We start from the raw sequence: 23,674 nt of genomic DNA, 5'->3' as shown, positions 1-23,674 counted from the left end.
GCACCAGAGCGCAAAAAGGGCGGGGGAAATTTATCGAGGGCTTGACGCGGCTCTGCGGCTGTCCAGGGGCACGAGCAGGTGGACGCGACAGCTCGGGCGCGCGCGTGCAAAACGTGCGCTCGAGGCTGGGCGTGCACGACAAGTGTTCGACGAAATGCCAGTGCATGCCAAATGCATCCACTGCCTATGAAGTTACATAGTACGAGGTTCTAAGATGAATGGGGGCTTAGGGACACGCTGGTTTGGCCACTAAAACAATTCCACAGTGCAGACTAAACCACATGCCAAATCTGGCCATGCACCATAGGTGCTTGATGAAATACCACATGCTTCTAAGTAGCTTTGATGTCAACTCAAATCTCCAGATCAGTGTCTTTCTAGGTGTTAGTCATGATGGTTAAATTAGTTTGGCAAAAAGAAAAACTAGATACTGTACATTTTTTAAAAACACAATTCTGGACAACAAGTTGGGTCTATGATTACATGCATTTAAAATCCTCCAATGGGCCTCAATTCACGGACTTAAGGTTTTGGTAGGGTGTTCTACAAACAGGAAAAATCGCAAGGCAAATTGAGCAAGGCAAAACATGGTTGTAGTACAAAGTAACAAACAGAAACATAATAGAAAAGTGGTTGTTTTGCTAAAAAAATCAAAGCACATAGTTGGGTTTTTGCATAAAAGTTAATCTCATCCATCACTTGACATTTCCAAATTTTTGTTGAATTTTTGAAAGGTTGTATCTAGGGGTTGTAATACAAACACCAAATTGGGTCAGAATAGAAAAGAAGATAATGCCAAAATTTTCAAAACACTAGGTTAAGTTTCTGCAACAAATTGATCGAGGAACATCACTGGTCACCTACAAATTTTTGTAGAATTTTTAGAGGAAGTTATCAAAAGTTTGTAGTGTAAAACAGGTTCTTAAAGGAATTAAAAGTCATTTTTGAATAAGAGAAACTTTGGCAAAAATATTATAAAAAGGATCTTCAATGAACTTGTCAGAAGAAAAGAATTGTTTTGATGCAAGCACTCAAGTTCCAACATAATTTTCAAAAACTTCTACTTGGGGGAGAACTATATAATTGGAGAAAAAGGAGTGGTTCTGAAATAAATGGGAAAAAAATCAGAAATCATGATTTAAACAATCATGGTCATATTTAAAAGAATATCCCTCTTTTATTGAATAAGGAATAAAAATGGTCTCAAGTAAGGGCTCAAGCACTAAATGATCTTTAAAAAGGCCACTTGAAAAGAAAAGTTTTTAGAAAGAGGCCTTGAAAAGAGTCATGAAGCAATTTATTTCTCAAAACGTTATTCTAGGCAATATTTTAATTTATAAAAATATAATTAATTTTTTGAGGTGTGACACACACACTACCCTCCTTAAAAATAAATCTCGTCCCCGATATTTGCTTAGGAACAGAAAATAGTCCACTCATGAAAACTCAGAACATGATCACTCAAATGCAGGCGCAAACAAGGTAATCACATGGCACACCGTCACTCATATGCAGGTGCAAACAAAACAATCATAATTTACATCGTCACTCGTATCGCATCAAGAAGGTATACTACCAAACACTCCGCTGGTGGTCAACAAGGCACGAGCAAGGGGGGCCTGATAAAATATTCTCGGTCGGGAAAACACATTCTACTTCTCTTAGAAGAAGTCCGGAGAATGTGTCCCCTTGGGCTTGGCAACCGCGGTCTACGAAGGAAAATCTGGAAAAGATTTTCCCATGGCAACGGTGGGGAATCAATTCACTGGCTGATGGGTCAATGCTCTTGGCAACGACATATAGGATAAGGATGGTTACACACAGGTTGCTCTATATTGGGCTGTGAGGCAACATGGTCTCTAATGCGGGGTTGCATCTAGGAATCCCGGATGAATCCCAATGGCGGTCATGGGAAAAACTAGCCCTGGGCAACGCATTGGGTGAGAAGTGCTAGCAGCGGTCATGGGTGGTCTCAAAAGGGTACCTGGTTTTAGGGAACACAATATGATACTCGTGTGACATGGTTTATAGGCACGAGGTCTCGGTTATCAAATCTCAGATGGCACACCACTAGGGTTGCTCGCTTGGTGTCTCTGGTGGTCACGCCCAAAATTTTATTCTATGGCCACACGTACTGGTCCATGGAAATCTACCTTTAAAAACAAAGGCGTGCATGCATCCTGCGATTTCATTTAAAACAGGTTTATATAACAACATGCGAATACGACGTTACATGATAACGCGGTTGCTAGGGCTTGACAGCTACTTTGACGAACTCGCTCCGCCTTCGTTGGACTCTGAGCGAATGTGCTGAGTAGCCAATAAGGCTCCTCCATTTGTCATAGCTCCAGGGTCAACTAGGCCATGGAACGGGGTTGCAGGGCTGCGGTGGCGACGACGTCTTGGACTGTGCGCCCTTGGCACAACTTCATTGCAGGAAGCATCCAAACTGTAGTGAAGCTCCAATGGGGTTATGGTTGGACTGGCCAACGTAAAGGCTGGAGTAGACCTCAGGGATCTGATAGGTCTTCCGACCAATAATCCAGGTTTTCCTTTGAAAAATACTTTTCAAACAACCTTATATGTTTTCCAGAAATTCTACATCATTTCTATCAACAATATGTCACCCACATATACTCATCAGAAATTCTATAGTGCTCCCACTCACTTTCTTGGAAATACAAGTTTCTCATAAACTTTGTATAAAACCAAAAGCTTTGATCACTCATCAAAGTACTTACTCCAACTCTGAGATGCTTGCTCTAGTCCATAGAAGGATCGCTCGAGCTTGCATACTTGTTAGCATCCTTAGGATCGACAAAACCTTCTGGTTGTATCACATACAACCTTTCCTTAAGAAAATCGTCGAGGAACCAATGTTTTGACACCCTATCTGCAATATTTCATAAGTAATGCAGCAACTGCTAACATAATTGCAACATACTCTTAGCATCGCTATGAGTGAGAAAGTCTCATCATAGTCAACTCTTTGAACTTGTCGGAAACATCTTTGCGATAAGTCAAGCTTTCTTAATGGTGACTTTTCACCATCATCGTGTGTCTTCCTTTTAAAGATCCATCTGTACTTAACAGTCTTACGACCATCAAGTAGTTCTTCCAAAGTCTACACTTTGTTTTCATACATGGATCCTCTCTTGGATTTCATGGCCTCCAGCCATTTGTCGGAATTCAGACCCACCATCGCTTCTCCATAGCTCGTAGGTTCATTTTGTCCAACAACATGACCTCCAAGACAGGGTTACTATACCACTCTGTAACAGTAAGTGACCTTGTCGACTTATGAGGTTTGTAGTAACTTGATCCAAAGTTTCATGATCACTATCATTAGCTTCCACTTCAATTGGTGTAGGCGCCACAGGAACAACTTCCCGCGCCCTGCTACACACTGGTTGAAGTGATGGTTCAATAACCTCATCAAGTTTCGGCCATCCTCCCACTCAATTCTTTGGAGAGAAAATTTTTCTCGAGAAAGGACCCGTTTCTAGAAACAAACACTTTGATTCCGGATCTGAGATTGGATGTATACCCAACTGTTTTGGGTGTCCTATGAAGATACATTTATCCGCTTTGGGTTCGAGCTTATCATGCTAAAACTTTTTCACATAAGCGTCGCAGCCCCAAACTTTTAAGAAACAACAGTTTAGGTTTCTCCAAACCATAGTACGGTGTCATCTCAACGGAATTATGTGGTGCCCTATTTAAAGTGAATGTGGTTGTCTCCAATGACTAACCCATAAATGGTAGTGGTAATTTGATAAGAGACATCATAGTATGCACCATATCAAATAGGGCGCGGCTATGACGTTCGGACACACCATCACGCTATGATGTTCCACGTGGCATGAGATGTGAAACAATTTTCACATTGTCTTAATTGTGTACCAAACTCGCACCTCAGATGTTCATCTCCATGATCATATCGTAGACATTTTATCCTCTTGTCACGACGATCTTCAACTTCACTCTGAAATTACTTGAACCTTTCAATAATTCAGACGCGTGTTTCATCAAGCAAATACAATAGTATCTACTCAAATCATCTGTAAAGTAAGAACATAACGATATCCATTGCGTGCCTCAGCACTCATTGGACTGCACACATCAAAATGTATTACTTCCAACAAGTTACTTTTTTGTTCCATCTCACTAGAAAACGAGGCCTTCAATCATCTTGCCCATGTGGTATGATTTGCATGTCTCAAGTGATTCAAAATCAAGTGAGTCCAAACGATCTATCTGCATGGAGTTTCTTCATGCGTATATACCAATAGGCATGATTCGCATGTCTCAAACGCTTCAAAAACGAATGAGTCCAAAGATCCATCAGCATGGAGTTTCTTCATGTGTTTTATACCAATATGACTCAAGCGGAAGTGCCACAAGTAAGTGGTACTATCACTACTACTTTGTATCTTCTCGCATCAATATTATGAACATGTGTATCACTACGATCGAGATTCAATAAACCATTCATTTTAGGTGCAAGACCATTGAAGGTATTATTCATATAAACAGAGTAACCATTATTCTCTTTAAATGAATAACCATATTGCGATCAACACAATCTAATCATGTCTATGCTCAATGCAAACACCAAAAAACAATTATTTAGGTTTAACACTAATCCCGATGGTAGAGGGAGCGTGCGATATTGATCACATCAACCTTGGAATTACATCCAACACACATCGTCACCTCACCCTTGCTAGTATTCGTTTAATCCGTAGCTATAATTTCGAGTTACTGACACTTAGAACTAAACCGGTATCTAATACTCTGGTGCTTCTAGGAGTACTAGTAAGGTACACATCAATATCACGTATATCCAATATACTTTTGACGACTTTGCTAGCCTTCTCATCTACCAAGTATCTAGGGTAGTTTCGCTTCAATGACTGTTCCCCTCATAACAGAAGCACTTAGTCTCGGGTTTGGGTTCAACCTTGGGTTTCTTCACTAGAGCATGAACTGGTTTGTCGTTTCATGAAGTATCCCTTCTTGCCCTTGCCCTTCTTGAAACTAGTGGTTTTACTAACCATCAACAATTGATGCTCCTACTTGATTTCTACTTTCACGGTGTCAAACATCGCGAATAGCTCAAGGATGATCATATCTATCCTTGATATGTTATAGTTCATCATGAAGCTTTAGTAGCTTGGTGGAAGTGACTTTGAAGAACCATCACTATCTCATCTAGAAGATCAACTCCCACTCGATTCAAGCGATTGTAGCACTCAAACAATATGAGCACATGCTCAACGATTGAGTGTTTCTCCCTTCCTTTGTAGACAAAGAATCTTGTCGGAGGTCTCATACCTCTTGACGTGGGCACGAGCCTGAAATCCCAATTTCAGCTCTTGGAACATCTCATATGTTCTGTGACGTTCAAAACGTCTTCGACGCCTCAATTCCAAGCCGTTAAGTATAACGCACTGAACTATCACGTAATCATAAAAAACGTGTATGTCAGACGTTCGCAACATCCACACACGACGTTCGGGGTTCAGCGCACCGAGCGGTGCATTAAGGACATAAGCCTTCAGTGCAGCAATCAGGACAATCCTCAGTTTACGGACCGAGACCGCATAATTGGTACTATCATCTTTCAACTAAGTTTTCTCTATGAACATATCAAAAGTAGTATAGCTACAACGCAAGCTATAACATAAGTTGCAGATGCCATTTGACTATGTTCATGATAATGAGTTCAATTAATCATATTACTTAAGAACTCCCACTCAAATTGACATCCCTCTAGTCATTTGAGTGTCGCATGATCCAAATCCACTAACTCAAGTCCAATCCATCACGTGAGTTGAGTTTAGCTTCGATGGTGAACATCTCCATGTTGATCATATCAACTATATGATTCATGCTCGACCTTTCGGTCACTTGTGTTCCGAGTGTTGGAAATATGCCCTAGACGCAATAATAAATTGGTTATTATCATATTTCCTTGTTCATGATAATCGTCTATTGTTCATGCTATAATTGTATTAACACGAAACAGTAATACATGTGTGAATAAATAGATCACAATGTGTCCCTAGCAAGCCTCTAGTTGGCTAGCTCGTTAATCAATAGATGATCATGGTCTCCTGATCATGGGCATTAGATGTCATTGATAACGGGATCACATCATTGGGAGAATGATGTGATGGACAAGACCCAATCCTAAGCATAGCACTAGATCGTATTGTTTGTATGCTAAAGCTTTTCTAATGTCAAGTGTCTTTTCCTTCGCCCGTGAGATTGTGCAACTCCCGGATACCGTAGGAGTGCTTTGGGTCTATCAAACGTTACAACGTAACTGGGTGACTATAAAGGTGTGCTACGGGTACCTCCGAAAGTGTCTGTTGGGTTGGTAGGAATCGAGATCGGGATTTATCACTCTGTGTGACGGAGAGGTATCTGTGGGCCCACTTGGTAGAACATCATCATGAGCTCAATGTGACTAAGGAGTTAGTCACAGGATGACGTGCTACGGAACGAGTAAAGAGACTTACCGGTAACGAGATTGAACAAGGTATAGGCATACCGACGATCGAATCTCGGGCAAGTTCTATACCGACGGACAAAGGGAATTGTATACGGGATTAATTAAATCCTTGACATCGTGGTTCATTCGATGAGATCATCGTGGAACATATGGGATCCACCATGGGTATCCAGATCCCGCTGATGGTTACTGGCCGGAGAGTGTCTCGGTCATGCGTGCATGATTCCCGAACCCGTAGGGTCTACACACTTAAGGTTCGATGACACTAGGGTTATAGGGAATTGTTATATGAGGTCACCGAAGGCTGTTCGGAGTCTCGGATGAGATCCCAGACGTCACGAGGAGCTCCGGAATGGTTCGAAGGTAAAGATTGATATATAGGATGGATGGGTTTGGACGCCGGAAATGTTTCGGGCACCACCGACAAAGTGTTGGGACCACCGAAAGGGTTCCGGAGGCCCATCGGGAGGGGCCACAAGACCCAGAGGCTACATGGGCCAAGTGTGGGAGGGAACCAGCCCCTAGGTGGGCTGGTGTGCCCCCCACACCCAGCCCATGCGCACCAAAGAGGGAGGGAGGGGAAACCCTAGGCGCTGGTGGGCCTAAGGCCCACCTAGGGGTGCGCCCCCTCTCCGTGCCCTGGCCGCCGCCCCCTCTCCCATCTGGGCTGCCGCACCACCTAGGGTGGGAACCCTAGTGGTGGCGCACCCCCTCCTCTCCTCCTATATATAGATAGGGTTTTGGGGTTGTTTTAGACATATTTTTCCCTCTCCCTCGGCGCAGCCCTGCTCCCCTCCTTCCTTCTCTCCCACGGTGCTTGGCGAAGCCCTGCCGGGAGACCTCATCTCTCCATCGACACCACGCCGTCGTGCTGCCGGAGATCATCCCCAACCTCTCCCTCCTCCTTGCTGGATCAAGGTGCGGGAGACGTCACCGGGCTGCACGTGTGTTGAACGCGGAGGTGCCATGATTCGGCACTAGATCGGAATCACACCGCGATCTGAATCGCCGCGAGTACGACTCCATCAACCGCGTTCTTGCAACGCTTCCGCTTAGCAATCTTCAAAGGTATGAAGATGCACTCACCCCTCTCTCGTTGCTGGTCTCTCCATAGGAAGATCTGAATATGGCGTAGGAAAATTTTGAATTTATGCTACGTTACCCAACAAAATACACGTGGAGTAACGAGAGGAAGGTGCCTACCCTCACTAAGATTGATAGGGATTTGTTTCAGTTGACTGGGAGCTTGACCATCCTGACAACTTAAGCAAGCTCTATCGACTGCTTCATCCGACCACTGCCCTCTGTACCTCTCGTTGGAAGAGCGCATGGAAACAAAGAGAAGATTTCGGTTTGAATTGTTCTGGACAAAGCTTGAGGGTTTTTTGGAAGTGGTTCAGGAGGCTTGGACCCGTGATCCCTCGATTGTGGAGCCGTTTCACTGTCTGTATGTTCTTCTAAGGAACACAACAAGAGCTCTCACCTCCTGGGGCCAAAGGAAAGTGGGAAATATCAAACTTCAGATTGGGGTAGCTAAGTTGATCATCCTTAGATTGGATTGTGCTCAGGACTCACGTCCTCTTACCCCAGAGGAGAGGTGGCTGCGCGGTATGCTCAAGCAGTTGGTGTTGGTCTTGGCGTCTTTGGAGAGAATGATTGCTAGACAATGTTCCCGGATTTGTTGGCTCTCGGAGGGTAATGCGAATACACAGTTGTTCCATTTGGTGGCTAATGGTAGGAAGACCAAGAATTTCATCCCGACCATTGTAGTGGAGGGTCGGGTCATCACAGATCAAAGAGGGAAAGAGGAGGTATTCCTCAAATCTTACAGAGATCTGCTTGGGGTGGACGTTGCTAGAGAACACACATTGGAGCTGGAGGCTCTTAACATACAACAGGTGGACCTCTCGAAGTTGGATATTCCTTTCACGGAGGAGGAAGTTTGGGCTGTTATTAAGGACATGCCTTCTGACCATGCCCTTGGGTCGGATGGTTTCATAGGAGTTTTCTTCCAAAAAGCTTGGAATATTATCAAAGGAGATGTGGTGGCAACTCTACACCAGTTGGTCCTCAACAATGGTCATGGGTTTGGCAGACTCAATCAAGCTTTGATCACTCTAGTTCCCAAGAACCAGGAAGCTTGCCGCATCAATGAGTTCATGCCGATCAACTTAGTTCATAGCATTCCAAAGTTGGTTTCCAAGTTGATGGCAAACAAGGTTTGCCCGCGGATGGGAGAGTTGGTGAGCCTTCACCAATCTGCTTTCATTCGTGGTAGGAATCTTCATGACAATTTTCTGTTTGCGAGGAAAATGGACAAGAGATTGCACCAAAGGAAAGCAAAAAGAGTCCTGCTCAAGTTGGATATTGCTCAAGCGTTTGATTCCCTGTCGTGGCCTTTTCTTTTCGAGGTGCTTCTTGCAAAGGTTTTCTCGGAGAGATGGCTTGCTTGGCTAGCGACTATGCTTACTACTGTCAGCTCGAGGATTGTGGTGAATGGGTGTGTGACTGACAAGTTCATGCATGCGTGCGGATTGCGGTAGGGGGACTCTATTTCCCCGCTGTTGTTTGTTATTGCAATGGAGACCCTTACGACCATCATGGTCAAGGCACACGAGCTCAAGATTTTGGAGATGTTGAATGGGTGCAAGCCTTTGCAGCGGCTCTCGCTTTATGCTGATGACGTGGTGTTATTCATTAGACCATCCCAGACTGATATTACTTTCGTCAAGGAGGTTCTCATGATCTTTGGAAATGCTTCGGGTTTACACGTCAACTTCGTCAAATCACCAGCGATTCTGATCCATGGAGAGGAGCATGGCGAGGAGGTGGTCAGGAATGCTTTGCCATGGAAGATTGATCACTTCCCCTGTAAGTATCTGGGTCTCTAGCTGTGCATCAAACAGATGACGCGCTCATAATGGCAATTCATGGTGGACGGGGCGCTCAACATCCTCCCGGGATGGCAAAGAGGTCTAGTAACTCGACCAGGGAGGTTGATCCTGGTGAATCAAGTGATGTGGGCTTGGCCTACGCACCAGTTAATTGTGGCCGAGGCACCAAAGTGGGCAATTGAGAAAGTGGATCAAGGATGTAGGGCTTTTTTCTGGGCCGGATCAGATGCTGTCAATGGTGGGAACTGTGATGTGTCTTGGCAGAGAGTGTGTCGCCCAAAGCAGCTGGGTGGTCTTGGCATTATGGATCTCAGTAAGCATGGTCCAGCTCTTCGGCTTAGATGGGAGTGGCTTCGCAGATTGGATGACTGCCGGCCTTGGCAAGGACTGAACCTGGCGCCAAACTAGCAGGTCCAGTGCGCGTTCAATAGCCTGGTGACGTGGGATATCGGCGACGACAAGAGGATTTTGTTCTGGAAGGACAAATGGGTGCATGAAAACACGATTGCTGAGATTGCTCCTGGACTGGTAGCTAAGGTGAAGACTAGGACGATCAACACAAGGCTGGCTAGTGAGGGGTTGTATCAACATGAATGGACCAATGACATTCCTGGGAATCTATCGACGGATGAGCTAGCACAGTTTATTCACATTTGGGAGGTCCTTATGCAGTTTGATAGTACGCCATGAAGGGGAGACAAGGCCATTTGGGCTTGGCATGCCTCGGGTGTCTATACCGCCGCTTGTGCCTACCAGATGTTTTGTATTGGAGGAATCAAATTTCCATCAGCAGCTGCCATTTGGAAGAACGACGCCCCTCTAGCCTGCAAGATCTTTATGTGGCTGGCTGTCCAATATCCCCTTTGGACATCTGATATGAGACTCAGACATGGATTGCAAGAGACAGCCTCTCCTTGTTATTTTTGTGAACAGGAGGAAGACACGGTTGATCACCTCATGATCCAGTGTGTTCGCGAGACAGGTTTGGTTCCGATGCTTCTCCAAAGTTGGCATCAATCCGAAACTGATTCCTGTGCAGCAAGAAAGGCTGCAGCAGTGGTGGATGAGCAGGCACAAACAGATGAGCAGAGCGGACAAGAAGGGCTTCGATTCTTTCGTCATGTTGATTTGCCGGACGTTATGGAAGCAAAGGAACGCTAGGGTATTCCAGTCAGGTGCGATTTGCGATGTGTATGCTACGATTGATCATATTTTTCACGAGCTTCATCTATGGGTGTTAGGTGGAGTGGCAGGAGTTCAACGTTTTTGCGAGTAGTCTTTAGGCTTTGTTTGGGACCGCTCTGCTCCATCAAAAACAGCTCCGTTCCACTAAATCCATTATGGAACAGTTTGATATAGAAGCTGTTGCTCTTTTAAAGAGAATGTTTGTCTTTTATCCAGCTTCAGCTTCACGAATGAAAAATTTGGTGGAAAAGATCTATTTGATTGGATGAGAAGGAAGAAACGAAGGGGTATCCACTTACGGATGGCAGCGGTGGGTAATTTCGCTCTAACTCCAGCTTCTATAATTTTGTGGAGCACCTCCTAGAAAGCTTCATAAAAAACAGGAAGCTGAACCCCAGATTCTAGTTTTTCTGTGAAGCTGTATATCGTGAAGCTATCCCGTTTGGCTTATGTTTTTTTAAAGCGGAGCTGAATTTTCTGGAGTAGAGTAGTTGCAAACAGGCCCTTAGAGTAGTTTAGGGCGTGTTTGGTTGCTCGCGCAACTCCAGCCTGCATCATACCCGGGATCCTGGCCGAGGTTGGCCTGGCTGAGTTGATGCAAACATAAGTTTAGATGTGTGTTTGGTGGCATGTATTCTTTGGGGTAGGCTGAGCATAGATATTGTTTGGTTGTTTGTATCTGAGTGTGTATGAGATATGTCCAGATCCCCTCCGGCTCCTGGATCTCAACGGAGGGGGCAGCGAATCCGAGGACCGATGCAGCCTAGGCAACCGACGAACCTGCATGCGGCGGCCCTCCTTCAGAGCTGTGACGTCGATAGACCACAAGGAAGCAGCGGCGGCGAATTTGAGGACAGATCCAGGAGGACGAGGCGGCTCGCCGCGGGGAGGGGCGCCACGGTGGGGGAGAGGGGTGGCGTCGGTGTTGGGGAAGGAGGGTGGCCGCGGGCTGGCTGAGGCGGGAGGCTCGCCGCAGGGAGGGAGGGGGTGGCCGCGAGCTGGCTCTGGCCGTGGGGCTCGCCGCAGGGAGGGGGCGTTGCGGTGGGGGAGAGGGGTGGCGCCGGTGGTGGGGAAGGGGCTGGCATGGCGGCGCGTAGACCCGCAACGACGAGGCGGAGTGGTGGGCTGCATCGCGGGTGCAGGCAAAAGGCAAGAACGAGCCTGCATGAAAGAAACGCTCCGATCCTGCGTTTCCCTCAGCCTGGCTGGGAGGCCTCTTTTTGCATCGACTGGGCCAGGCTGAGAAGACCATGCAGCCAATCAAACATGGGCCATTTTGCATCTCGGATGCAAGCGAGGTGCGAGCCACCCAACCAAACACGCCCTGAGTAGTGGAGTGGTAGGACGGGAACAGAGCATCGCCGTTTCCGTCTACCCCTGCCTGACGTCCCAAACAGGGGGGCTAGGGCCTAGGGCTTTTGCCAAATCTCGAGCCGTCGTCTCCGCGGCGCCTCTTCCCCTGAACTGAACATCCGAAACCCCGCTCCAAAACCCTAGCCAACCGACGGGGCAGCCGCCCTAGCGCTCCCCCGCCGCCGCCAAGATGAGCTACGCGGCGTACAAGATGATGCACTGGCCGACGGGCATCGAGCACTGCGCCGCCGGCTTCATCACCCACTGCCCCTCCGACGCCGCCTCCTTCTCCGCGCCCGCGGAGGGGCCGGCGTCCTCGGGGGCCGAGAGCGACGCCGACTCCTCGGCCGCGGCGAGGCGGCCCCGGCGCCTCGGCCCCACCCCCAACCTCGTCGTGGCGGCCGCCAACGTGCTGGAGGTGTACGCCGTCAGGGCCGAGGCGGCGCCGCCCGCCGAGGACGGGGGCGCCTCTGCCTCCGCGTTCGACGGGATCCTCGGGGCCCGCCTCGAGCTCGTGTGCCATTACAGGTACCCACCCGACCGTCTCTGCATTTTTATCTGCCGGTCTGTGTTCAGGAACTGGATGCGTGGTGGTTTCAGTTGAATATAACCCTCTTGGGTGACATTCAGGCTCCATGGGAACGTCGAGTCGATGGCCGTGCTGTCGGATGGGGCGGAGAACAGGCGAGACTCAATTGCACTTGCTTTCAGAGACGCTAAAATTACTTGCCTGGAATTCGATGACGCCATCCATGGACTGCGGACAAGGTATGCCCACTTGCTTGCTCATTCATATGACCGTTAAACATTTGATTATTGTGAATGTGGTTTTCTCCTCTTGTCACAGTTGCACAGAGACATGTAGCTTAAGAATGCAGTACATTGTAATTTTGGCACAAGGAGAACTTTCCAATCACAAGGGAAGCAAACACAATTTTTGTCAATTATTCGGAGAATAACATATCTTCAGTACCTAGTTAGAATGTATCACGGCCTTATACATGATCAAGAGGCTGATGCTTGAACTACAGCAGTACTGTCCCTTTTGTTTGTCCCACTCCTACATGTAGATAGCAGTACAATTAGGGCCATGCCATTCATTTTTTTTACCCCTCATTTCGATGCCGATAAATCTGAGATAAGCAGCGCTTCTTTGATTCTTAGGAGTTTCTCATATGTTGGTTATTTGATTTGTAAGATTGCATTCAATACGAAATTTTCCTCTACTGAAACAACTCCTGTATTTTTCCTATGGTGCAACCAAACAACCTGTCAGTTACATGGGATTCAAGGCGGCATGCCAACACAATCATATGTTTTCAGAATCCTGCAATTGAAAGAGGACCTGCATTTCTCTATTTACTGAATCTAGTTTGGTGTCTCACACTTGCTATGAATGGACATGCTATTTTATCAACCTTTTTCTTCTTAATATTTCAGCTCAATGCATTGCTTTGAGGGCCCAGAATGGCAGCATCTAAAAAGAGGCAGGGAATCATTTGCCTGGGGTCCTGTCATAAAAGCTGACCCGCTAGGCAGATGTGGCGCTGCACTTATTTATGGACTACAGATAGCCATTCTGAAAGCCGCCCAGGTTATATTTCATTGCATCACATATTTTTAACAAGTGAAAATGTAAATTATTTGGTGTTTTTTCTGTCTCTTGTTTCCTTAGCAGCTGGTTTCAATATTTTCAATAATTTGTGTATAGATCTGAATTTGTTATTTGAAATTTCAGTTCTGTGTACCATGATTCCCTTTTCCAGGCCAGTTCAATCGCCAATACATTATTGTTCTGCAGTTTTCCTATGCTCCATATCGATTGGTAACTTTTTTTTATACAATATTAGGTTGGACAGAGCTTAGTGGGAGAAGATGAACCCACGCGTGCACTGAGCTCTAGTGCTGTTCGTGTCGAGTCATCATATCTGATTGACTTACGAGCTTTAGATACAAATCATGTCAAGGATTTTACATTTGTACATGGTGAGATAAGATCTCTTTCTGCATATGGAATTGTTGCATATCTTACACCTTCAACATAAAATTCCATGCTTTTCTGAACTCTGTTGAGCTTCGATGCATAAGTATGGCACTAGGGCATAGTTCTTAGGGACATCTTCTATTAGCCTCTTGGAACTTCTCCTAGATCACTTTCAAGTATGTGTTCGACAGTTCACACTGGCATCATGCTTATCTCTATTATTGTGAGGCTCCTGTCATGAATGTTGGCCAGTCTTCTAAGTTTTAACTATTCCTTTTAATCATCATATCTTAGTGCTTGTTGATGCATTTCGCAGTTTAACTGTCCTTGTAGAGTTGTGTGCTCTACAGCTTATTAGTGGGATAGATCTTTGAGCAAATAAGTATGCAGCATGAAACTTTGTTTTTGTATCCTAGTACAGCCCGGGTATCTACTTACACAATAAAAAAGGGCGTACCCAGTGCTGATAGCTCCCACACAAGGTGGGGTCTGGGCGAAGGCAATTTCTAGACAGCCTTACCCTTGCATAAATTCTGCAAGGAGGCTGACAATTTCTAGACAGCCTTACCCTTGCATAAATTCTGCAAGGAGTCTGATTTGAACCCAGGACCTCCAGGCCACAAGTGGAGAGGCTCTACCACAGTACCACTATGCCAGGCCCACCCTTTGTATTTACTTACACAATGAGTACTAAAAATATATATCTTCTTCAACCTGCTTGCATACCAGCATAGAAGGTAGGAAATGTTGCACACCTTGTCAAACCTGTCATGGGTGGAGGGTTAGGAGGATGTTGGCCTTGTCAAACCTACGCCAGGCCGGCTGCACACGGCAAGAACAGCGTGTATGGTAGCAGCTACACCCATATCGAGCAATTACTTGTATCTTTATGATTTGAATATTAGTTTCCTGTTATATAAGAGGTCTGTTATCTTTATTTGGAGATGGCTTGCTTGAGATAAGTCGATCATCCCTCCAAGTTTGTCTCTGTCGTCTATGATCTAATCTATTTTCCAACCAAGCGACTCCGCTGGCCATCCACCCTATGGTGTTTACAGCTGTTGTGTGCTTGGTACTTGATACACAACAAACCATTGAAAGATCTAGCATATTAAGTACACCATAACTGTTGGTAAGAAGTCCACAGTGTAGCACATCAGCATGTGTTATCTCCAGTGTTCTACATAACTTTGAAGGACACCAAATGCATAAGAAGTCATAAATGTTTCAAATACTACTAGGGCTTAAAAAATGTACAGTAAGTTTATATCTTGCAGAAATTTTAACAGGATTTTTGGAGGATCATTGTAGAATTTCTCTATAAGATTACTCCATAAATCATATGCATTCGTATTGCATGTTGCATGTGAAGCATCCAATGTCCCTTCTTTTTTGCCATCGTCCTGTGTCTGTAACTCCACATTCCTGTGATATTCCAGAGATGATATTCTGTTTGCGTGATCCAAAACGGTATCTTAGTAGAAATTGATAATGGTGCTAGTTCATTTCATTTATATGTTTACCACTAGTTTAACAACTATCCAAATGTGAAACAGCACACTCATGCCATTTTCTTCCATGATATCTTCAGGTTATATCGAGCCTGTATTGGTCATATTACATGAGCGAGAGCCTACATGGGCTGGGCGTATCTCATCAAAGCACCATACATGTATGATATCAGCATTTAGTATAAGCATGACACTGAAGCAACACCCAGTGATATGGTCTGCTGCTGTAAGTATATGACATTGATTGTCAGCTTTGACATTTCCCTGTCTTCTGTATCTTCCAAATCTATCTTTCATTAAGAAATGTTGTAATATACCAAGGTGTTTTCTGTCTTCCGCACATCATCTGCCTTCCATTTGGCTCCAATGTACAAATTTGAAAATATAATCACAAAGTGTTTTTTTGCTTCCAGAACCTACCGCATGATGCATACCAAATTCTTTCTGTGCCTCCACCTATTAGCGGTGTTCTTGTCGTCTGTGCAAATTCTATCCACTATCACAGTCAGGTTTGGTCCCTCTAAATACACATGGTGGACAGGCTTACATTATCTTTCATTTGTTGATCTTGAGTCGTTGAATTGTGAATTTCTTTGTTGTTGCAGTCCACTTCTTGTTCCCTTGCCCTCAACAATTTTTCATCACAGCCAGATGGCAGGTACTATCTGTGATATAGGTTAAGACTATAAATCCTTCATTTCTGACGACTTCCATAGCTTTTGCCTGTCCATTCTCTTTTATCTCATTAATGAAATGTAATGTCTTCGTTCTGGTTGATTATCCTAAGAGCATCTCTAGCAGATCCCGTATACTGCCCCGACCCGTAAAATAGCTGCCAAAATACGGGTCCGCGCGAAAAAAGTTGCCCGATCAGACCCCGCAAACGCGTCGGACCCGTAAATATTTTTGCGGGGCACGGTAAAAAGCTCCTCCCGATCTGCAAAAACACAGTTTTCACGTCCGCTTCTACGGTGCCCTGTATCAAGAGAAAGCAGTTGGCGGGAGCCCAACTGCCATGGAAACTTCCGTCGTGCGCCGTCCCGGATGTCGCCCTGCCCGTCCACGGCCGGCGTCCCGTCCGTCCCCGGCCGTCGCTCGTGGATGGATTGGCAACCGGAGCTAGCTAGCTCGTGGATGGATTGGCAGCCGAAGAGCTAGCTCGCTAGCTCGCTCTTGGATGGATTGACAACCGGAGCTAGCTAGCTAGCTCGTGGATGGATTCGGCTACGGGGGAGCTAGCTAGCTCCTGGATGGATTCGACGACCGGAGCTAGCCAGCTACCGCGGCGGTCGCTTCGTGCGAGCCGTCCTGGACGTCGGCGGCTCTGTATTTGGCCGCTTCGCGCGTTCTTCGCCGGTTTTTAGGAGCGAATTTAGTTGACCATGGACACAGACGAGAGGAAGAAGAAGATGTGGGAAAAAAATATAAGCGAAAATTTGATTTACAGTTTTAGTTTAAGGGGTCTGTTCGGCCGCAGCTCGAACCGACCCTTAAAATGGGTTCCGCAAACTGAAAACCGCGTTTGCAGTTTCGTGTTTTAAGGGGTCTGCTAGAGATTATCTAGCCTCTAAGATATCTATAGATTTCGAGCACCTAGTACAGTTACATGCACACCACTACATGAACAGTACCCGTTTGGAAAATGTTTAAATAATCTTTACTCAAGTAATTATATTGTCACCAACCAACTGTATTCGTAAGCATCTCCCAGAAACTTTGTGTTCGTACTTGTAGACTTGTAGCTGCTGATGTTTTCAAGCTCCATATCATCATCTTTCAACTTGGATTCATCATGTAATTTAATGGTTCTCTTGCAACCTACAAGTCATTAATGCTCATGGTGTTATGCAGTCCAACAGTCAACAGACCGAGTCCACCTGAATACATGATCTGCAATAGTGTAATTGAAAGATGTGAACTGGGTGAATGTAAAGTGAATTTATAATAACTTGATTGGTGGTTGATTTCACGTGTGCATAACTTTCATGGTGCTTATGTCACTAACAAATATGTTCAAACTTGTAAAACCTATCTCATGATGCTCATGTGCTTAAGTGCTCGAAGCTTATGTAAACGATGTGACAAATGGGATCTACATCTCGTGTCATTCAGCATGCAACTGTCAAGGTTATGCCAACTTGCAGGTCTAATAAAAAGCCTAACATGAACATGCCACACAAAACACATAAACACTATGTATGAATGTATACCATTCAACAATCGACGCATTAGAAAAAAAATTGTACGTCAACTTTAGTTTTGCACCACTCAAGCCAGCATATGTGCTAGTGTGCCAGGTACTCACCTGCGGTCCTACCATAGGTATGAACTATGAACAACTCTGTAGCTAGTTAGCTACTTGTGCATGGTATATTTAGTGCATACAATGCAGGAACATGATAGCATCTTGTACTTTTTTGGAGATAAAAATATAATTCTATTAGTTGGAAGACATTTAGCGAGGCAAGAGATTGATTTAAATAGCAAGATTAGGATATGTTATAGTTCAGTCATGTAGGGATTCTAGTCCTTCTAGGCCAAGCATGCCCTTATAGCGAATACTGACTTGGCTGGCCCCTAAGAATAGGATCCCTGCTTGGCTAACAAACGTCGTTATCATCCTATTCAAACCAATGTTGAAGCACGGAAAAATTAAGACTAATGGTGTATGGATTATGAATTAAGCACAGAGAGAAACATGTAAATTTTGAGCTATATAATTTAGATTATTTGCGAAGAATAGATATTTTAACTCTTGTGTTGTCTGATATACCTGTCCAACCATATTTTGTGAAAAGAATGTTTGTGTATGCTCCCATGCGGAACTGTTGGACACTTGCATTTGTTGATTATTTTGTACCTGCACCTCTACCTCCACCTTTTATTCGGGTCAACCAGTGTTTAATAGGCACAATTTACTAAACGAAATTCTCCGCAATTGAATATCTCTTTCACATTGTGACTTGTGCCACTGTTGTCAAAACCGGAGAAATGCTTTTGAAGATAACAGATGAAATACTGAACCTAGCTTAATCCTGAATATGCCCAGCTGGATATTTGCTGTGAAATATGGTACTAATAATTATTAACATCGAACCATATCTTCTTAAATCGAGAAATGGCGGTTCTACCTATGAGCATATACTTGCATGTACAGTGCATGTTAGACCAACACCTAAGTTTCTACCATATATTGATATATCTTAGTTTCTTCCCCTCCAGTATATGTCAAAGCTGGCAACCTTTTCCTTTTCTTTGCAGTCCAGAAATTCCTAAAATAAATTTCCATGTGGAGCTTGATGCAGCCAAAGCGACATGGTTATCCAATGATATTGTAATGTTCTCGACAAAGACCGGAGAAATGCTGTTACTTACAGTAGTTTATGATGGCAGGTATGCTAACTCTATGGATCATTATCTGTCCTATTGTTGTGCAGCTGTTCTAGCTTTTGTAGGCGTGATAGAGTTGATCATTATCTGCTTCCTTTTCTTTCGCAGAACTGTGCGAAGATTAGATCTTATGAAGTCAAAAGCATCTGTCATCAGTTCGGTTGGTTGCTCATACACTTCTTGTGCTTATATACCTTCTCGTATTTAATATTACCAACTCCTCATATGTTATTGATCCATCTGTGCGCAGGGTGCTACGACTATTGGAAGTTCATTCTTCTTCCTTGGTAGTCGTTTGGGAGACAGCCTTCTTGTGCAATTTTCCTGTGGTGTGGCGACATCTGTCTTACCAGATCTAATAGACGAGGTATTTTTGACTTTTGAGATACATTTCTCAATGTGGCATTCTGCAGAAAGTACCTTTTGCATGTACTATAGATGATCTACGTATTTGTTTTAGAAATGGCTTGCCATCGAATGGTTTAAGCATAGTTGCTGACCCAAGTAGTCCACTGGTTAAACCGGAAAAGTCCAGAAGCATGGTTGTCGTGGGTATAAGCCTGACAGTAGATGTGTAGGGTACGAAAGGATGGGCAGAGCCTTACTCCGAGTATGGCTTCACAGTCGCACTCGAAGACTTAGCCGCGATAACGAGGCGCTTAAGTACTCAGATGTCTTTGACTGTATCCTACAGATACACTCAGGGACTCAACAGAACCTCATTGAGGCTCATGTGGATGTCAAAACAACTGACAATTACATGAGTAGCAGAACCTCATTGAGGCTCATGTAATTACTCAAAACAATTACTCAAAACAACTGACAACTACATGAGTAACAACTCGCCCTGAGTGCGACCTGATAGTCGCACTCGACAACTTAGCTGCGATCCCGTATCGCCCAAGTACTCTTTGACCTTCGAGTGTGTCCTACAGATCCACTCGGTGATCCTACCGATCCACTCGGTGATCATACAGATCCACTCGGAGATTCTACAGACCCTTAGTGAGGCTCATGTAGATGTCAAGACAACTGACATGCTCCGCATGTTTGCCTTTGGCTTCACCAAGAAACGCCAAACAAAAACACGAGCCAAAATCGTCTCAGCAACTCTTTGGCAAAAGAAGAGCAAAAGATTCGATTCAAATTCAAAGTTCACACAAAGATAGTTGGCTCGGTGTGGATCAAGCTTACCCACTCGGGGGTGGCGAGTTCTGCTCTTCATCTTCCTCCTCCTCTTCACCAGATTCCTCCTCCGTCTCTCCACTGTCGGAGACGTACTCGACGCTTTCCACACTACCCTCCTGGCTACCCTCCTCCTCCTCGGCCGGGTTCCCGTTCAAGACGGGAGAGAATCAGTTGGTCCACTTCTGCATAAAATACAGTCGGTGACATCAGACGTCAGACGGTGATTCAAGACAGCGATAAATCTAAGACAGTTATGTGCACTCGACAAGTTGTACTTACCTCGTTCGGAGGAGGGTTGTCCGCGCGGAAAGCCTTCACTCGTCGGGACCCTCTGGGGTTCTCGCAGGCGCCTGTGATCTGGAGCACCCACGACGCCACTGTCTCCCCAGTCACGCACTCGACGTTGGTCCGAGTGGAGTCTTCGGGTCCCGTGTAATGCCACATGGCGTGGTCTCGGACTTGCAGTGGTTGGATGCGCCGGCCGAGGAAAACCTCCAGCAAATCTATGCCGGTGACTCCCTTTCTGACGACATCTAGGAGTGCGTCGACCAGGGGCTGGATACGGATCTTCTCTGCCTTCGTGAGCGCGAGCTGCTTAGGCGGAGCTGGTCGATCTAAGCTAAAAGGAGGTAGCCCTGTCGTGGCATTCGGGCAAGCGACGTCCTGGCAGTAGAACCATGTCGACTGCCAGTTCCTAACCGATTCACTCAGCTGAAGAGCGGGATAACTACTTTTGCTTTTCTTTTGGAAGCCTAAACCCCCACAGAGCTGAAGAAGGTGAGTCTTATCATCCGACTGATTAAGTCGTTTGATAGTTTGGGACCTAGCAGAGAAGATATGTTTGAAAAGCCCCCAATGGGGGGACAACCGATGAAGCACTCGCACAAGACTACGAAAGCAGAGAGATGGACAATGGCATTCGGGGGAAAGTGGTGGAGCTGCGCCCCAAAGTGGTTCATTATGCCTTTGAAGAAAGGGTGCGGGGGCAGGGAGAAACCTCGATGCACGTGGCTGAGCAGCAGGACGCGCTCCCCCTCCTGGGGCGTCGGCTCGGTTTCGCCCTCCGCTGGCAACCTCCATGATTTGTGCGCGATCATCCCGTGCTCCACCAGCTCCAGCAGGTCCTCCTCCGTCACCGTGGAGGGGAGGAAGTCCCCCTGGATCCACCCCGCCGGAAGCGTTCGTTGCTTCCGCGCAGGAGCCGCCGCCTTCCCCCTCTTCTTCCGCGCCTCTAGCTTGCTGGTCTGCCCCTTTGTCATGACAGGAGCTGCGGATTCGCGAGGGAGATGGAGAAGGAAGAAGCTTGGGGTGCGCAGAGGACGGCGAAGGAAGCGGAGCAAAGGCGAGATGTCTGGCGAGCATAACGAAAAACCCTCGCTGTTGGGATTTAAGTAAGGTTCTGACTGGGCCACTGGCAAGTGGCCCCGAAATCTTATCCATCGACCGACCGCGGCGATATCAGTGGAGAAGATGAAGGCGCGGGAATCGAGGCGTCAGGCGCTACTCGAGCGCGATGTCGTCATCCCCGCTGAGCGCGCAGTAACTGAAATTTGAGGATCCCGGAAAATCCGCCGCTGTCAGTTGACTGGTCACGTCAGAAGATACCATGGAAGCACTCGGTTACCGACAGTTCGTTTCACGAATACTTCCACTCGGATCGTTGGTCAGAAAAGGTAAAATGGATCCGGGCAAAAAACGCCAAAGCCACATCCTTACCAGTCGGATCCGAACTTCAAGCATCGCTTCGTCGTTCCAACCCCAATCCATTCGGGGACTAATGATGGGGTTATAGTCCTAGGGTAGGGTCATAGGCCTGCCCCGAAGGTCCTACCCAAGGACTACCCCTCATAAGGGACAAGGCCCTTAGTCAGCTCCGACTGAACTAAGGAGTTCCCATCATCCAGTCGGTACCGATCCCCGATCATCCAGTCAGAGACTAGCATTCGGAGTATATCAAACTAACCGACTGGATTCCACTCTGTACGTCGTAACCCCCCTGGAGGGAAACGGTCATACGTTTTCATGTGCCTTTATTAGCATTTAAGACGTACGTTATCTTTAACGTACTCATTTAATCGCCACTACTCCACCCCTGTACACCGGACTGTTGTGGAGGGCAGCGCACTCTATATAAGCCACCCTCCCCCACTGGTGCGGGGGTTAGCAATTCACTGTATTCTATATTCCACTCGACAACAAGCTCCCTGAGCACTGAGACGTTGGGCTATTACCTCCACCGCAGAGGGGCCAGAACTCATACAACCTCGCCGTAGCTAAGGCTCTCCCATCCTTTCGTACCCTACACATCTACTGTCAGGCTTATACCCACGACAGTTGGCGCCCACCGTGGGGCAGGCGTCTAAGCGACTTCCGGCGAGTTTGCGACTACATCGTTTTGTTATGTCTTTCGGTTGAGACCGGAGTCTGCGACCGCGGAAGAACTTTGAATCTGCAAAAACTCAATCTGCTTTATATTATTTCACCAATACTTGTTTTTTACATTGCTTCAGTCGACGGTCACGTGTAGAAGCGCTTCAGGAGATCCCCGTTCCATGCTCGCGGCTCGTCTGTCTACTTGTCGACGTTGTAGAGTCTGTATGTTTCGTTGTTCAGCACCTTGGAGATGATGAAGGGTCCTTCCCAGACAGGAGCCAACTTGTGAGGTCTTTGCTGATCCACTCGGAGCACCAGGTCGCCTGCTTGGAACGTACGACTCCTGACGTGTCGCGCGTGAAAACGCCGCAGATCTTGTTGATAAATGGTTGAGCGAGTCAGTGCCATCTCGCGCTCCTCCTCTAGAAGGTCCACTCCGTCTTGCCTTGCCTGTTCTGCTTCAGCTTCGGAGAAGAGTTCGACTCGTGGAGCATTGTGGAGCAAGTCACTCGGAAGGACTGCTTCTGCTTCGTAAACGAGGAAGAACGGTGATCGCCCTGTAGATCTATTTGGGGTTGTGCAGAGACCCAAAGCACCGAAGGTAGCTCGGTGACCCATGCACCAGCAGCATGTCCCACCTCTCGTAGGAGTCGAGGCTTCAAACCTTGCAGAATAAGTCCATTCGCCCGCTCTGCTTGCCCGTTTGTTTGGGGATGCGCCACAGATGCAAAATCCACTCGGATACCCTGGCCTGTACAGAAACCTTTGAATCTGTCCGAGTCAAAGTTTGTTCCGTTGTCAGTGATTATGTCGTGAGGCACTCCGAATCTGGAGATGATGTCCCTGACAAACTTGATAGCCGTTAGAGCGTCGAGCTTCTTGATGGGCTTAGCTTCGATCCACTTTGTGAACTTGTCGACTGCCACCAACAGATGTGTGTATCCCCTTGGCCTGTCCTGAATGGACCGACTGTATCTAAACCCCATACCGCGAACGGCCAAACAAGAGGGATTGTCTTCAACGCAGATGTTGGCTTGTGAGACTTGTTGGAGTAGAACTGACAGCCTTCACATCGATCGACCATATCTTTAGCCATTTCGTTCGCCTGCAACCAGAAGAAGCCAGCTCTGAATGCTTTGGCGACAATTGCTCTTGAAGAGGCATGATGACCACAGGCTTCCGAGTGAATTTCTTCCAGGATCGACTGTACCTCCTCAGGGGAGACGCATCGTTGAAGGACGTCTGAAATGCTTTCCTTGTACAACTGGCCATCAAT

General features: G+C 46.3%; 1 protein-coding gene across 1 annotated transcript in view; it reads left to right on the top strand.

Annotated features, from left to right (window-relative positions):
* Positions 1 to 11,981: 11,981 nt before the first annotated feature.
* The window catches only part of LOC123424542 (probable cleavage and polyadenylation specificity factor subunit 1), a 31,999-nt gene continuing 20,306 nt past the window's right edge, over positions 11,982 to 23,674 (top strand). Inside the window, exons 1-10 of the mRNA XM_045108171.1 lie at positions 11,982 to 12,480; positions 12,583 to 12,720; positions 13,393 to 13,546; positions 13,803 to 13,938; positions 15,528 to 15,673; positions 15,861 to 15,956; positions 16,053 to 16,105; positions 18,709 to 18,840; positions 18,946 to 18,997; positions 19,088 to 19,204. Coding sequence (XP_044964106.1) covers positions 12,143 to 12,480; positions 12,583 to 12,720; positions 13,393 to 13,546; positions 13,803 to 13,938; positions 15,528 to 15,673; positions 15,861 to 15,956; positions 16,053 to 16,105; positions 18,709 to 18,840; positions 18,946 to 18,997; positions 19,088 to 19,204 — 1,362 coding nt within the window. The 5' untranslated portion in view covers positions 11,982 to 12,142. The remainder of the gene's footprint in view (positions 12,481 to 12,582; positions 12,721 to 13,392; positions 13,547 to 13,802; positions 13,939 to 15,527; positions 15,674 to 15,860; positions 15,957 to 16,052; positions 16,106 to 18,708; positions 18,841 to 18,945; positions 18,998 to 19,087; positions 19,205 to 23,674) is intronic.

This window comes from Hordeum vulgare, chromosome 2H (genome assembly GCF_904849725.1).
Source record: "Hordeum vulgare subsp. vulgare chromosome 2H, MorexV3_pseudomolecules_assembly, whole genome shotgun sequence".
Taxonomy (NCBI): domain Eukaryota; kingdom Viridiplantae; phylum Streptophyta; class Magnoliopsida; order Poales; family Poaceae; genus Hordeum; species Hordeum vulgare.
Note: the sequence above shows the minus strand (reverse complement) of the source record. Positions and strands in the feature narration are given on the sequence as shown.